General features: G+C 51.5%; 2 protein-coding genes across 2 annotated transcripts; one reads left to right on the forward strand and one right to left on the reverse strand.

Moving 5' to 3' along the window:
• Positions 1-1,628: 1,628 nt before the first annotated feature.
• Positions 1,629-4,851, reverse strand: LOC125522100 (putative clathrin assembly protein At5g57200). The gene is made up of 11 exons (XM_048687177.1): positions 4,504-4,851; positions 4,308-4,393; positions 3,842-4,225; positions 3,640-3,756; positions 3,497-3,562; positions 3,317-3,397; positions 3,148-3,228; positions 2,589-2,777; positions 2,400-2,475; positions 2,134-2,258; positions 1,629-2,035 (listed from the first exon to the last, which is right to left on the reverse strand). The coding sequence occupies exons 1-11, from the start codon at positions 4,679-4,681 to the stop codon at positions 1,706-1,708; spliced, it is 1,713 nt and encodes a 570-aa protein (XP_048543134.1). The 5' UTR covers positions 4,682-4,851; the 3' UTR covers positions 1,629-1,705.
• A 901-nt stretch (positions 4,852-5,752) lies between these two features.
• Positions 5,753-13,215, forward strand: LOC125519149 (phosphoglycerate kinase, chloroplastic-like). The gene is made up of 3 exons (XM_048684034.1): positions 5,753-6,348; positions 6,916-7,150; positions 13,188-13,215. Exons 1-3 carry the CDS (start codon positions 6,072-6,074, stop codon positions 13,213-13,215), a joined length of 540 nt encoding a protein of 179 aa, XP_048539991.1. The 5' UTR covers positions 5,753-6,071.
• The last annotated feature ends 1,051 nt before the right edge of the window (positions 13,216-14,266 follow it).

A 14,266-nucleotide genomic window follows, 5' to 3' on the forward strand; every position in this document is an offset into this window, starting at 1 on the left:
TATGCCGGGTTGGGGATGTCCTGCTCCTTGCCATCCTTGTCCTTGGCGGTGATCAGCTTCTCCGGTGCAGGGATGGAGCCGTCGAGGTAGCCATATAGGCCAGCGCCAAGGAAGTGGGGGAGGATCTGAGCCCTCCAGAGGAGATAATTCTCCCTGGTTAACTTCTCCGGAACCTGGGGACCGAGGCTGGAGAGGGTAGAGGTGGAGGAGGAGGATGCCATGGATTTGTTTTGGTGTAGATCGGTTTGTCTCAGAACGAAGGGGAAGAGGTTGCTCTGAATACCATGTAGAAAACGATGGGAAGCGTTCTACCCTCTCGTGAGAGGGCCGCGTGGTATTTATTGATAGAGATGGGGCATATCCCATGATCGCATACATGACTTGGAGTACAAGGGATTAGGAGATAGAGAGGAAGTAGTTTAAATAGATACTAATCTATCTCTAGTCTAACCAGAACTCCAACTAACGATATATGCGCCTAGGGCCACATGAGATATATTTCAACAATCAGTTCATCCAACTCTGTGGCCACGACCATGACCTATCTTTCAGGAGGAAGATGATCAATACAGTAGTAATTCTTAGTGAAACCGAAAGATGTCATATATGGTAATGGTGAAGTATGTTTATAATCTTGATACCTATCAAGTTACTTGAGTCTAAGCAGGTTGATTAGTCTGTTTGCTGTTCGGCTATTGCATTTGCACGCCATGTGTGGTGGTAGCTGAGCTTGTGTAGGTAGGACCCGCATGAAAATCATACAAAATATGTTAGCATAATCTTGATTGTTAGGTTTGGATAGTAGTGTTTGTGTTAGACTAAGTATTAGACGTGTAGGATTAGCAGCCGTGGCTAAGTAGTACTCCTACGTACTAGTATAGTAGTCCGGCTAGGATTTGTACATTGTCTAGTACGTGTCGTAGGAGTTTGAGTCTGGTTAGAAGTCCAAGTAGAAGTACTAGTAGGTTTCGGTGTAGCTGGTCGTGGCTTGGCTGTGTCATATATATACACAGTCAAGACGTCAGATTGAAACATGGTATTGAGAAAAAGAGAAAAAGAAATAAAAAGAAGAAGGGGCACGACACATGTCCTTGGCCAAAGTTTTTTACGTGTGTGTTCATCATGATTTGATGTGATCGATCCTGTTGGCGAGTTCCAACAAAATAGAAGTAAGAACTTTGTGTACAAACCATAGTTCATGAGTGCGTAAATTATATATCTTCATAAGTAGTACTCCCTCCGTTACATAATAAGTGTCGTGGTTTTAGCTCAAATTCATTCTGTAATAAGTATCGTGTGGTTTTAGTTCAAATGGAACGGAGGGAGTACTATTATGAACAGTGAGCACATATGAATGCTCTCTTGTCTTTCGAGGTTATTATATGCATAATAGTATCTCCGTGTCGATGACAGCTATGTACTACTCCCTCTATCCCAAAATAAGTGTGGCTGATTTGGGACGGAGGGAGTATGTTGCTGTATTGGAGGCAGAAGATGAAAACAGCGCTGCTGATGTAGTGATGTTTGTATGTACGAATGTAGCAGCGTGGTTTGTCAGAAGATAAAAAAAGATAAGATTCATCATCTGTGTCGATCCCATGGCGCACAGCCACAATGTTGCTAGTCAATCATCATGTAATAGTCCCAATTAAAACCAGAGCTACCGGATGCTGCTACTTCTACACAAAACAAGCATAGTACATATTCAGATCAAGCTGCCGCTCCCGTGGCCATGGAAGGGGGTGCCCTGCCCCTGCCCCTGGGGTAACATAGCAGAGTACGCGTCACCGAACGGATTGGCCAGAGCCTGAGAAGAAGAAGCAGCAGCGCCGGCATGCTGAAACGGCAGCGGCATCCCAAACATCTCCTGCTGCTGCTGCTGCATCATCGACATCTGCACGTCGGTGGGCGGCGCGACGCTCGTCGACGCGGCGAACGGGTCCCCGGCAGGGTCCGCGTGGGTCGCCTGCTGCTGCTGCCTCCTCGCCGCGTCCTCGTACAGGCTGTCGAGCAGCAGGCCGTCGAAGCCCCCGGCCTGCAAGAAAGCATCGTCGGTGGCAATGCAGGTGAGGACAGAGTCACATGCATGATGCATCATGGATGGAAATGCTAACAGTGGTTTTCTGCGCGCACCAGCTTCTTCTCTGCCGATCGGTTGCTGATGTCGGTCCGTGCCGCGACCAGCGCCAGCTCCCAGCCCGATGATCCAGCCATGCCGACAGCAGCAGACGCAGACGCAGACGCGCTGCTGCCACCACCTGAGCAACGGAGGAATTAATGGAGCAGAGTCAGTCAGTGGCTGCTGGACTGAACCCATGAGACGCCGAGCAGGGAGGAGCTGGGAAGTGTAGCAAGAAGTTCAGACTTCAGAGCCCAGCTGCATGAAACATGTCTGTTACCTGGTGCTACAATGGCCAGGGCCAGTGCGTTGCTCTCCTCGATCTCAGCGGCAGCGGAGCTCACCTCATGTAAACCCTGCACACACACACACACACACACCGGCAGATTCAGTAACCTCATCGTCCCATGTTATAAGCAGTTAGTTAAACATCAGGGCTATGTTGCAGTGACAGACGTTGGCAGCTTACCAGTAAATCGAAATCGGCAGTGGTGGTGGCAGGTTCAGGTTCATCGTCGAGGTCAGTTGCAGAGTGGGCTTCCTCTTCGGGCTCCGGCAGCGGTTCCTCCACTGTAGGTTCTTCCGTCGTGGCCTCGCGGGGCGGTTCAGGTGGTGGTTGTTCTTCTTGGTCTGCAGTAGGATCCAGTTGCCGATATTCCTGCCAATTTGATTCCAACGCCAATTAATTTCACCAGAATTTTCAGTGATTTCCGTCGGTCGTTCCCGAAATATTTATGTTTCAGTAAGAGAAAAATCAGGACACATGAATTCGCGTCCAGTTTCAGACACGGTGCAAACTTTGGCCAAATACTGGTTGAATATTAGTCAAGTTCAAACGACAATGTCAGACCTTTGACAAAACCGAAAACAGAATTCACTGGCATTTTGTTAGGTTCACTGGTGACCGAAACTAGGAGCCATTTTAGCTCATAAGCACTTTTGAGATCAGAAAAAAAAATCTATTGAAATTATTGCCAGACACCAATTGTCATTAAGACGTTGCACATAATAATAGCTTAATGACTCACAATGGTCTTATTTGCAACGTGACCAGCCCTGGGGGCTTCTCTGATGTACTCCTCCATCGTTGCAAGAAACGACGCAGGTGGCTGCAAAAACCGCACAAAAAAGAACACCATTTTGGCAGTGAAGTGAAATAAACCAACGGCTAAAATCAAGTAAAGTTAAGGCAATTGCCTCTCTGAGAACTGGAAACTGGAAGTTTCTGGCGAGTTCCAACCCCCTGCAGAGCACGTAGAATTCAGACAGGCTCTTCGCCTGGCATTCCAGGTACAATTCAGCAGTTTCAGTTTGCATGAACAATTAGTTCGACAGCGAAAAATGCAGAAAAAATGCCGGTCTCATAAGTACACGTACCAGAGTCCCTGTTCTTCTGTAGATGTCCTGGGCTTTGATGGCATCGAGCTTGCTCATGTCGAAGAACTGCGCAAGGCCGTCATCCGGTCAGAGCTCAACGATGGAGGAGAAGAGAAAAATTCAGAGATCGCAGGAAGACGCACCACGTCCACGAGGTTGATGATGCCATCGTTGACGGCGCAGTAGATCTTGAAGCTCTCCTTCAACACCAGAGCTAAGGCGTACTGTATGAGGTAGTTCCCGAACGCCGCTCCCTCAGGCTGCAATGAAATGTTGGGCACGAATGTTTGCACAAACTGTGTGCAAAATGTGCAGTAACAAACAATACGATGAACTGAACTGCACCTGGCAGCCGACGAGCCGGAAGAGCAGCTGCTGCAGCGCGGGGAGCTGCTCGAGGAGGTCGTCCTTGCCGAGGCCCCTCGTCCGGCCCTGCGCCTTGGTGTGAGGCGTCTGCCCCTCCGCCGCCGGCGCCGGGGCTCGGAGGCGCTCCGCCTCCACGTCGTACCGGAGCACCGCGAAGCACTCGAGCCGCTCCTCGAGGAAGAGCGCGTAGGTGCGCACCCACGCGGAGCAGTCCCAGGCCAGGTGGCCCGAGTCGTCCTTGAAGCTGGACATCCGCAGCGCGTGCCCCCGCCGCCGCCCGTGGCTCAGCAGCTCCTCCCTGAACGCGCCGCCGTCGCCCTCCCGCAGCGCCCTGTGGATCACCACCAGCGCCTTCAGAGCCACCTGCGCGAGCACCATCCGTCCATCAATGCACTGTCCAGATTGTCAATGGCGTCGACGTCGTGGTGCCGGCCGGCGTGCGTACCACCCAGTTGCTGGTGTTGGAGAGGCGCCTGGCGAGCGCGTGGACGCAGTGGGAGACCTCCGTGCGCGACCGGGCGCCGACGATCTCTGCAACGAGGAAGACGACGACACCCGCGGTGGCGGCGCGGGTGACTGGTCAGAACGTACGGACGGGTCGCAGGTGTGCGGAAGACGATCGAGAGGAGAAGCGATCTCACTGGCGAGGTGTCGGTCCTTGGGCGGGCGCTCGACGTGGCTGGTGGCCTTGACGACGGCGACGTCGAGATCCTTGAGGTGGTCGCGGCCGCTGTTGACCTTGGCGAGGCTGACGGTGGTGGAGTCCTTGATGGCGCCGCACGCCTTGCGCCAGCTCTTCTGCATCGAAGGCGTGCCCATCCCGCTGCCGATGCAAGGCCGGGCGGACGACGATCAGAAGCAGGCCGGCGAGCGGCGAGCCGGCTTGCTTGGTCCGACCGATCCCCGGGTGTCGCTCGCTTGGTCGTGCTCGTAGGAGTTTGTCGTGGCGAGTCGTGCTGGCGCACTCGCGGTCGCGGGTCGACGGATTTTAATTCATTTTCGAGAGCTTAACAAGATAATCCACGCCAACAACCAAAGCCAACAAGCCTTCGCTCAGAAACTCTTTCTTCATCTAAGCTTTTAATGACATTAGCTGTCATCAACAGGGTGAAACGCATTAACCAGTAGAAACCTTGCTTCAAGGTAGATTCTTACATGTTTAAAGTTTTGTCTGGATCCAGGTACCTCAACTATTGGCCTTACATGGCCTGACATGGGTATTCCTTCTTTCTAGTCCCACTCTTCTCCAACAGAGCTTAATTCATTTTCGTCATGGGCCTGACCCACCCCAGCAGTTCTGTGAGTGGATATTATTTGGGCCTCCTCCTCGCACGACAGCTATGGCGTAGCCCTGCTAGGCCGGCCCAGTAATGTAGCGTCAGGACGAGTTTTCTTCTCTGGCTTTTTATCCTTTTTATTACTGTTTCCAGCGGTTTTCTTCGGGTTTCTCTGGTTATCTTCGGTTTTTATTTCTTCATTTTTTTATTATTTTTTCTTCGGTTACATAATTTTCCTTCAGATTTTTATTTTCTTTATTATTTTTAAGCACATGTCTACATTTTTCCCATACATTGGAAATATTTTTTATACATGTTTAAAAAAATTATATGCATGACTAAAATTTTATAAATATATCTTTATCTCTATTTTTTTATGAATTGTAAATTTTTGGTATACAAATTAAAAAATTTATATGCGTTTAACATTTTTTTCACTTCTTATCTGATTGACAACACACACATATCTATACTACTATTAAAAGAGCAACTCTTCTAACTCCACACAACAAAGTGTACACGGGATAATCAGAACCCTTTGATTAAATCAATTTAAACACATCCTACCATTCATATTGCGTCGATAGTCTGCCATCCAAATCAACGTTCCAGATCGAATGTTCTGCCGAGCAGACGCGCAATGGTCTGCCAATTTTCATCCTCCACGTTCCCGATCCCCGCCCGCGATTCCGTAATTTCCGGATAGATTCCAAGGGAATCGTGGCTCCCCGATTGTTTTTCCTTTAGGCCTCGGATCAGAAAGAACGGATCCGCAGCAACCTTGCGCCGCCAAGGAGTGGGTGATAGCAGCGGAGGAAGAGGGCGTGGGTACCAAGGGGCCGACGACGACGACGGTCGTGGTCGAGGATGGGCCAAACAAGGCGGTGGCCGTGAGGGTGGAGGTCGCGCCCGTGGCTACAAAGGGGTTCGTGATGGCAGACGCGGCTGAGGCTATCAACAGGGCGGCAACGACTACGGCGGCCGCGATGGGCGCAACAACTACAGCGGCCGCGGCTGTAGAGGAGGAGGAGGCCAGAGTCAACCGCCCTGGACATGCATCAAGCCACGGGGCCTCCCCTCTCCGAGCGCTACCACGCAGAGGCGGCTCAGTTCCGGGAGAAGTTCCACGCGATGGACATCAGCCGTGTGGCTGTAGATCCAACCGACCGGCGATGGAGCAGCTGTCAGCGTTCCTCCGCGCGGCACCAGGTTTCGTTGCACCTCCTCCATTGTGCTCTCCCTGCCTCGCGGTCCCTACCAGAAGCCTTGCCAGCTGTAGTCTCCCAGATCCTCCTCTCTACGCGTCTCTGCTTCCCGTGCGATGTCACCGGCTTCACGATCTCCACCACGATGGGCGTCACAAGCCCAAGGGAGCGCGTCGAGACCATGGTGATAATGCTTCCCTTCCTACCGTCGTTGCCGTGTTCCGCCAATTGTGGCAGGAAGCCATGGCGCAGGCAGAAAAGTCGCCTGTCGAGTAGGCGGCTTCAGCTGCAACACCGGATAAGTGACCCCTCCGTCATAAGATGAGGTTCTTCAGTTACACACCTGCAGCTTAAACAAAATTCATTTCTATTTTTGCAGATTTTGAATTCAATGTAGTATAGAACACCCACAAAATCTTCACAAGGATTCATGAACTCACTTTCCAATGGAAGAAATGTGATGTTCAATTAGCATTAACCCGATTGATCTCTTGCCTGGTAAATATCCGGTCGTCTGAATCTGGTTCCTCTGCAGATTATTCTGATGTTTATGGCATCGGATTTGGTGCAGGGGAAGGGGAGACTGAGGGGGAAATGGCGACCAAGAGGAGCGTGGGCACCCTGGGCGACAAGGACCTCAGGGGGAAGAAGGTGTTCCTTCGTGCCGATCTGAACATTCTACTTGACGACAGCCAGAACATCACCGACGAAAATTGCATCCGTGCCTCCGTGTTGTCCATCAAGTTCCTCATGGCGAAGGGTGCCAAGGCCATCCTGGCTAACCATCTGGTGAGCACGCTGAGGGAGTCCTGGATTAGGGGGTGTTCGGATAGCCGGACTATACCTTCAGCCGGACTCCTGGACTATGAAGATACAAGATTGAAGACTCCATCCCGTGTCCGGAAGGGACTTTCCTTGGAGTGGAAGGCAAGCTTGGCGGTACGGATATGAAGATCTCCTGCCATTGTAACCAACTTTGTGTAACCCTAACCCTCTCCGGTGTCTATATAAACCGGAGGGTTTTAGTCCATAGGACAACGTACACATTAACAATCATACCATAGGCTAGCTTCTAGGGTTTAGCCTCCTTGATCTCGTGGTAGATCTACTCTTGTACTACCCATATCATCAATATTAATCAAGGAGGACATAGGGTTTTACCTCCATCGAGAGGGCCCGAACCTAGGTAAAACTTCATGTCCCTTGCTTCCTGTTACCATCCGGCCTAGACGCACAGTTCGGGACCCCCTACCCGAAATCCGTCGGTTTTGACACCGACATTGGTGCTTTCATTGAGAGTTCCTCTGTGTCTTCGCCGTCAGGCTCGATGGCTCCTACGATCATCGATAGCGATGCAGTCCAGGGTGAGACCTTCCTCCCCGGACAGATCTTCGTCTTTAGCGGCTTCGCACTGCGGGCCAATTCACTTGGCCATCTGGAGCAGATCGAAAGCTACGCCCTTGGCCGTCAGGTCAGATTTGGAAGTTTAAACTACACGGCTGACATCCGCGGGGACTTGATCTTCGACGGATTCGAGCCACTGCCGAGCGCGCCGCACTGTCCCGATGAGCATGATCTAGCTCTGCCGCCGAACAGTGCCCTGGAGGCCGCACCCGCATCGACTTCGACTCTTAATTCGGAGCCAACCGCGCCGATCGAGGATGGGTGGTTGGACGCCGCCTCGGGGGCTGCGATCCCAACGGCGATTGAGCCGAACACCAGCCCCGTACTCTGCGAGACTCGTGACTCCAAGGAGTCGGACTCCTCTCCGGACTCCGAACCCTCCACGCCCCTGCCAATCGAATCCGATTGGGCGCCGATCATGGAGTTCACTACCGCGGACATCTTTCAGCACTCGCCTTTCGGCGATATCCTGAAGTCACTGAAGTCTCTCTCTTTATCAGGAGAGCCCTGGCCGGACTACGGTCAGCAAGGTTGGGGTACGGACGATGAAGAAATTCAAAGCCCACCCACCACCCACTTTGTAGCCACTGTCGACGACTTAACCGACATGCTCGACCTCGACTCCGAAGACATCAACGGTATGGACGCTGATGAAGAACCAGCGCCTATTGGGCCCTAGAACGCCACCTCGTCATATGACGTATACATGGTGGACGCACCAAAAGATGATGACGAGGAGCGGAAGGACGCATCGAAGGCTTGTCCCCTCGAAAAGCAGTCAAAGCGGCGACGCAAGCGCCGCCCCAAATCCCGCCTCGACAGAAATAGCGATCACACAGACCCAGCGCTGGAGCAGGGCGAACCGCTGCCGGACAGCGGCAATCCGGATAATCAAACCGAACAAACAAATCCTATCAAGGATAATGATCTGGACGACATAACGTCGGACAGGTACCCGGAGCAGCAGACTTCCCGTAAAAGGCTTGTTGCCACCGCGAGGAGTCTGAAAAAACAGAAGCAAAGGCTCAAGGCCGCGCAAGACACACTCCAAATTAGATGGAGTAAAATACTCAACACAGCAACAAGGTACAGCGACAATCGCCCCTACAAGAGCTACCCAAAGCGGAAGCTGCTACCCGAATTTGATGAGGAGGCCTCAGACCCCCCACAACCAAATATCATAGCAGCCACCTGGTCGGATAGACGACCCCCCTACCAACACAGAGTGGCATACAACGCCGCTCACCATACAACACGCAACCAATGCGAGGGCTCGCACCCAAAGGACGGTGCAACAAGATCCATCTATGGCCCATGCAAGCGCGCCCCAGCATACAATGCAACACAACAAACATCCGAACAACGCGGTACACCCAGCTACAGGGGTGCCGCACACCCCCTATGTTTCACCGATGAGGTGCTGGACCATGAATTTCCAGAGGGATTCAAGCCCGTAAACATAGAGGCATACGACGGAACAACAGACCCTGGGGTCTGGATTGAGGACTACATCCTTCATATCCATATGGCTCGAGGAGATGATCTCCACGCCATCAAGTACCTACCCCTCAAGCTCAAAGGGCCAGCTCGTCACTGGCTCAAAGGCCTCCCCGAAAGCTCCATTGGAAGTTGGGAAGAGCTCGAAGACGCTTTTCGGGCAAATTTCCAAGGGACATACGTCCGACCTCCGGATGCGGACGATTTGAGTCATATAACTCAACAGCCCGGAGAGTCAGCCCGAAAGCTTTGGAACAGGTTTCTCACTAAAAAGAACCAGATTGTCGACTGTCCAGACGCCGAAGCCTTAGCAGCTTTCAAGCATAGCGTCCGTGACGAATGGCTCGCTAGACACCTCGGCCAAAATAAGCCGAGAATGATGGCCGCATTAACAAACCTCATGACCCGCTTTTGCGCGGGGGAGGACAGCTGGCTAGCCAGATGCAGCACCGGCGACCCTAGTACGTCTGAAGTTAGAGATGGAAATGGGAAATCACGGCGCAACAACAATAACAAACGCTGGAATAAAGAAGACAACACGAAGGGCACGGTAGTAAATGCCGGATTCAAAAGCTCTCGGCCAGGCCAAAAGCCGCCCCCTAAAGGCACCAGGGACGAACTGTCCAGCCTCAATAAAATTCTGGACCAAGTATGTCAAATTCATAGTACCCCTGGTAAACCTGCTAATCATACCCACAGAGAATGTTGGGTCTTCAAGCAGTCCGGCAAGCTCAACGCCGTACACAAGGGGGAGGACACACCAAGTGAAGACGAGGATGAGCCCCCCAAGCAAGACGCGGGGGAACAAAAGCAATTTCCACCAGAAGTCAAAACAGTAAACGTGTTACACGTAATCAAGGAAAAAAACAATGCGGCACTCCCAGGTATCCGACACACAGGATGGGCTGCCCTGGTATTAGACCCAGTAATTGGCGGATATCACTTCACAAGGGTCTTGATGGACGACGGCAGTGGCCTAAACCTAATATCAGGATACAATCCACGGGATGGGGCTAGACCCAACACAAATTCGCCATAGCAATACTACCTTTAAAGGAGTAACGCCAGGCCCAGGGGATCGTTGTACGGGCTCCCTCCTACTACAAGTTACATTCGGCTCCCCCGATAACTTCCGTCGTGAGCATTTAACTTTCCACATCGCTCCGTTTCAAAGTGGCTATCAAGCACTGCTCGGACGCGAAGCTTTCGCTCGCTTTAATGCAATAACATACTATGCCTCCCTCACACTCAAGATGCCCGGTCCATGTGGCATCATTACAGTGCATGGAAATATCAAGTGATCTCTGCGCGCCGAAGAGAGTGAGGCTGCCTTGGCTGCCGCACACTAAAGGCGCCCGGACAAACGAAAGCATCCAATAGGTCGTCAAGACCTCACATACAACTAATCAAGTCCGGCGCCGCTATTTATACGGAAATAAGTGGTCACACCCCTATTTGTCAATACAAGGGGCTCAACACGCGCAGACAAGTGGCAATCTCTTATCATCTTGAATTATACCTGGTTTCTTTAAAAACTATCCTTTTGCACGACAACTTTTTCACTTAACTTCCTCTCTTTTTTACAGACGATCATCGTGCTACACCCGTCCAGGATACGGCACAACGGAGACACAGGCGCAGACGTGCAGCAGGGACCCGCTCCAAGGATTCTTTTTAGATTAAGACCCTGCGTAAACCTTTTTTACTGTCTCTTGTTGATACATATCCACCGTTGAGAAGGATGCTGACGTCTTGGCATGTGGCCATGACAGAACAATGCACGTACCTGGACACACGGGGCTTCTTACAAAGGCCACTATTTAGGCCCGGTTTATACCACAAAGACCGAATACCTTAGGGAGTATTCGGCATCACGAGTTTGGCCCTATATGCATCAGCTCCGAATCATTGTCTTTGGTCAAATGTTGGGTTTGCCCGGCTCCTGTGTTTTGGTGCCTTACGTTCCGCCTTGCCGGCTAAGGTAGCACCAGGAGAACTACTGCGATTGTGCCCTGGTTCATCTGGACGAGCACCTCAGTAGAGAAAGCCGAAAACTGACTGTCATGATATAGCGTGAGACTGGTCAACCACTCGATGACCTGTGGGAATGTTAGAATTCCTCCGCCTTAACGAAGGGCCGTTTCCCGGCCAGGCATGTACGCACCCCGATATCGGGAGAGTGCGGAGCCACCAGGGGCTATCTAGTAGCCCCACCGTCAAACTCCTATGGCTAAGTGAAAGTGCTAAAGCATTATAGGCCGGTTGCCTCGCTCGCTCCGCTATCACCTCCTTAATAGGACCAAGACGTTGGGTTAAGTGTGAATGCGTTTTTTTGCGAGCACCTTCGCATTATATGCATGAGGGTTGAAGCCGACGGCTGCAATCTTTCAGGTTATACACATGTATACATAAATGGCCGCCCAGGAGGCATCATATTACTTTCAGGTAAAAGTATAAAAATAGCCTTATAAAAATTTATAAAAGCATTTCGCTTACAATGAGATTACATATCACTCAAACATAATATTTTTTGAGCACTGGGTCTCTATCAAACGGGCACCCTCAAGAACTTCTTCAAAGTAGTGCTCGGCAGCCTTTCGACCTATAGCATCCAACTGCCGTTCTAAATGGGCAAACTCGCTAGTCCGGCCAGACACCGGATCTTCCATGACCTGCACATAAAAGCAGTATGGTTATTTCCTGGAAATATGATCCTTTGTTGGTCGTCGTTTCCGACGACAACCAGAGTCTCAGGGGCTACTACCTATACAGGGCACACCTAGCATGTGCAGGATTATCATACATTCTTTTACGTACCTCAAAGCCTGTCAGTAGACTCATAAAAGCTTCATGCAATCTGCTTTCGGCGGACGATATTCTCTCCATCACCGTATTCATCATCACACGGTGTTCATCTGAGATGGCCGCTCGCCCCACCAACTCCCTTAGAACATCCGACCGCACACTAGATGGGGCCGGACTCTTTTATCTGCTCCCTTGGGAGCCGGACACTGGGAGCTTCGTGGGTCAATGGGATTATATTCTGGCCTCACCGGACTTGGAGAGGCCCTCTGCGACGACACTTCAGGGTCACTCGCTTCTGGAGCGGAGGAGTCCAGAGGAGGCGTTTCGCTCTCCATCATCTCCGGAAGAAGATCCCCCGAAGATGAGCCCATTTGAGAGGGGCTAAGGCCCGAACTGCAAAATATATGCGGTGGTTATTTTCTCAGAAGGAAAAAATGGCATATCTGTACTATTAAAGGTATTTCGGGTCACTTATGACTCGTGGGAGAATTGATCCCCCCGCGGACTTTGTGCGGCAGCAACGCCCCCCCAAGGTGGGACCCTCTGTGGGAGACTTCTTCTCCCGTTTGGAAGCTTCGACTTCTGAATCCCCGGGCGCAGTCCTTTTCCTCTTTTGGTCGCCTTCCCTCATGGAGACACACGCTCCCTCGGCTAGAATGGGCAGTGTTGGGGGCCCGCGTCCGCCCGCATTATCCTCCACAGTATCTTCCTTCAAGGGCTCCGGGCAAGGTGCGGTCTAGAGCATCTTTTCCAATACCGTATTTTCCAAACCCTTAGGGAGGGGGGCCGAACACCGAATCAACTTCGCCTTTGTTAGCCAGTCCTGGTCAAAAAGCGAACTCTCAGAAATAACTTCGTAACAAAGTAGAGAAAGTATGTTCGGCCGGAAGATGCCTTACCTGTTCGGCGGTGCGGTTACTACTCAGGCCCACGTCCTCGGTGATTTCCGAACACTCCGTTTGAAGTTCGAAGAATGACTTGTACATCTCCTCGTGCATCAGGCCGAGAAAATTTTGAATGACACGCGGTCCCTCGGGATTGAACTCCCACAGGTGAAGAGGCCGGCGTTTGCAAGGCTGGACTTGACGAACCAGCATAACCTGTATCACCGCAACCAAACTGAAATCTCCATTGAAGAGATCTCGAATGCAACCTTGCAGCATAGGCACGTCCTTGACTAGACCCCAGCTCAGACCTCTGCTGATCCATGACATCAGTTGTGGTGGGGGCCCGAGCGGAAAACAGGGGGGCCGCCCACTTGGCACTTCTAGGAGCCGTGATATAGAACCACTCCTGTTGCCACAATTCAGACACCTCTGGGATGGAACCTTTGGGTCACGGAGCTCCCATCATCTTGCGTATTAAGTCACCTCCACACGCTGCATATTGCCCCTCGACCAGCTTCGGCTTCACTTCAAAGGTCTTGAGCCATAGGCCAAAGTGGGGGGTAACCCGGAGGAAGGCCTCGCACACGACAATAAATGTCGTGATATGAAGAAAGGAGTCCGGAGCTAGATCATGAAAATCTAGCCCGTAGTAAAACATCAAACCCCTGACGAAAGGATCCAGGGCAAGGGCTAGGCCTCGGAGGAAGTGGGAAACAAACACGACGTTCTCGTTAGGTTCGGGGGTGGGGACGGCCTGCCCTTGGGGAGGCAGCCAATGCAAAATCTCGGCGGTTAGATATCTGGCCTCCCTCAACTTCTTGATGTCTTCTTCCGTGATGGTGGAAGGCATCCATCGACCTTGAAGGCTAGATCCGGACATGACTGAAGGTTCGGGGCGCCTGACCTGAACTTCGGGTGTTTGATCTTGAGGTGGGGGAAGGATTCGATTGAGCACGGGAGGGTAAAATAAAAGCCTTGTCCCCTTTATAAAGAGGGTGCATATCAAGCGTCCTCTCCGTGTCCGTGTGGACTTGCCTATAATCTAGGAGTCCTAGAAGCGGTTGGGTTACCCACGCCCGTATTGATGAGAATCCCGGGATAAGGGGACACGATCTCTGCTTTAACAAGACGTGCCAAGGAAACCGCCTCGCATGATGCGCTGAGGTGGGATAATGAAACGACTCGGATAAAGGCTTGGCCGTGGTGTGACACGCTACAGAATACGTCAGCAGATTAGATTGGTGTAAATATTATTCTCTCTATGGCAATATGTGGAAACTTATTTTGCAAAGCCGGACTATCTTTGTGTTCAAAATCTTCTATGAAGTA

Source organism: Triticum urartu, chromosome 7 (genome assembly GCF_003073215.2).
Source record: "Triticum urartu cultivar G1812 chromosome 7, Tu2.1, whole genome shotgun sequence".
Lineage (NCBI taxonomy): Eukaryota > Viridiplantae > Streptophyta > Magnoliopsida > Poales > Poaceae > Triticum > Triticum urartu.

Coding starts and splice junctions, on each gene's coding strand:
- LOC125522100 (XM_048687177.1), bottom strand. CDS start 4,681: ATGGGCACGCCTTCGATGCAGAAGAGCTGGCGCAAGGCGTGCGGCGCC. Junction 4,226..4,307: donor CCAACACCAGCAACTGGGTG/GTACGCACGCCG, acceptor GTGCTCGCGCAG/GTGGCTCTGAAGGCGCTGGT. Junction 3,563..3,639: donor TCATCAACCTCGTGGACGTG/GTGCGTCTTCCT, acceptor GGCCTTGCGCAG/TTCTTCGACATGAGCAAGCT.
- LOC125519149 (XM_048684034.1), top strand. CDS start 6,072: ATGGCAGACGCGGCTGAGGCTATCAACAGGGCGGCAACGACTACGGCG. Junction 6,349..6,915: donor GTTCCTCCGCGCGGCACCAG/GTTTCGTTGCAC, acceptor GATTTGGTGCAG/GGGAAGGGGAGACTGAGGGG. Junction 7,151..13,187: donor CTGGTGAGCACGCTGAGGGA/GTCCTGGATTAG, acceptor TCTCCATTGAAG/AGATCTCGAATGCAACCTTG.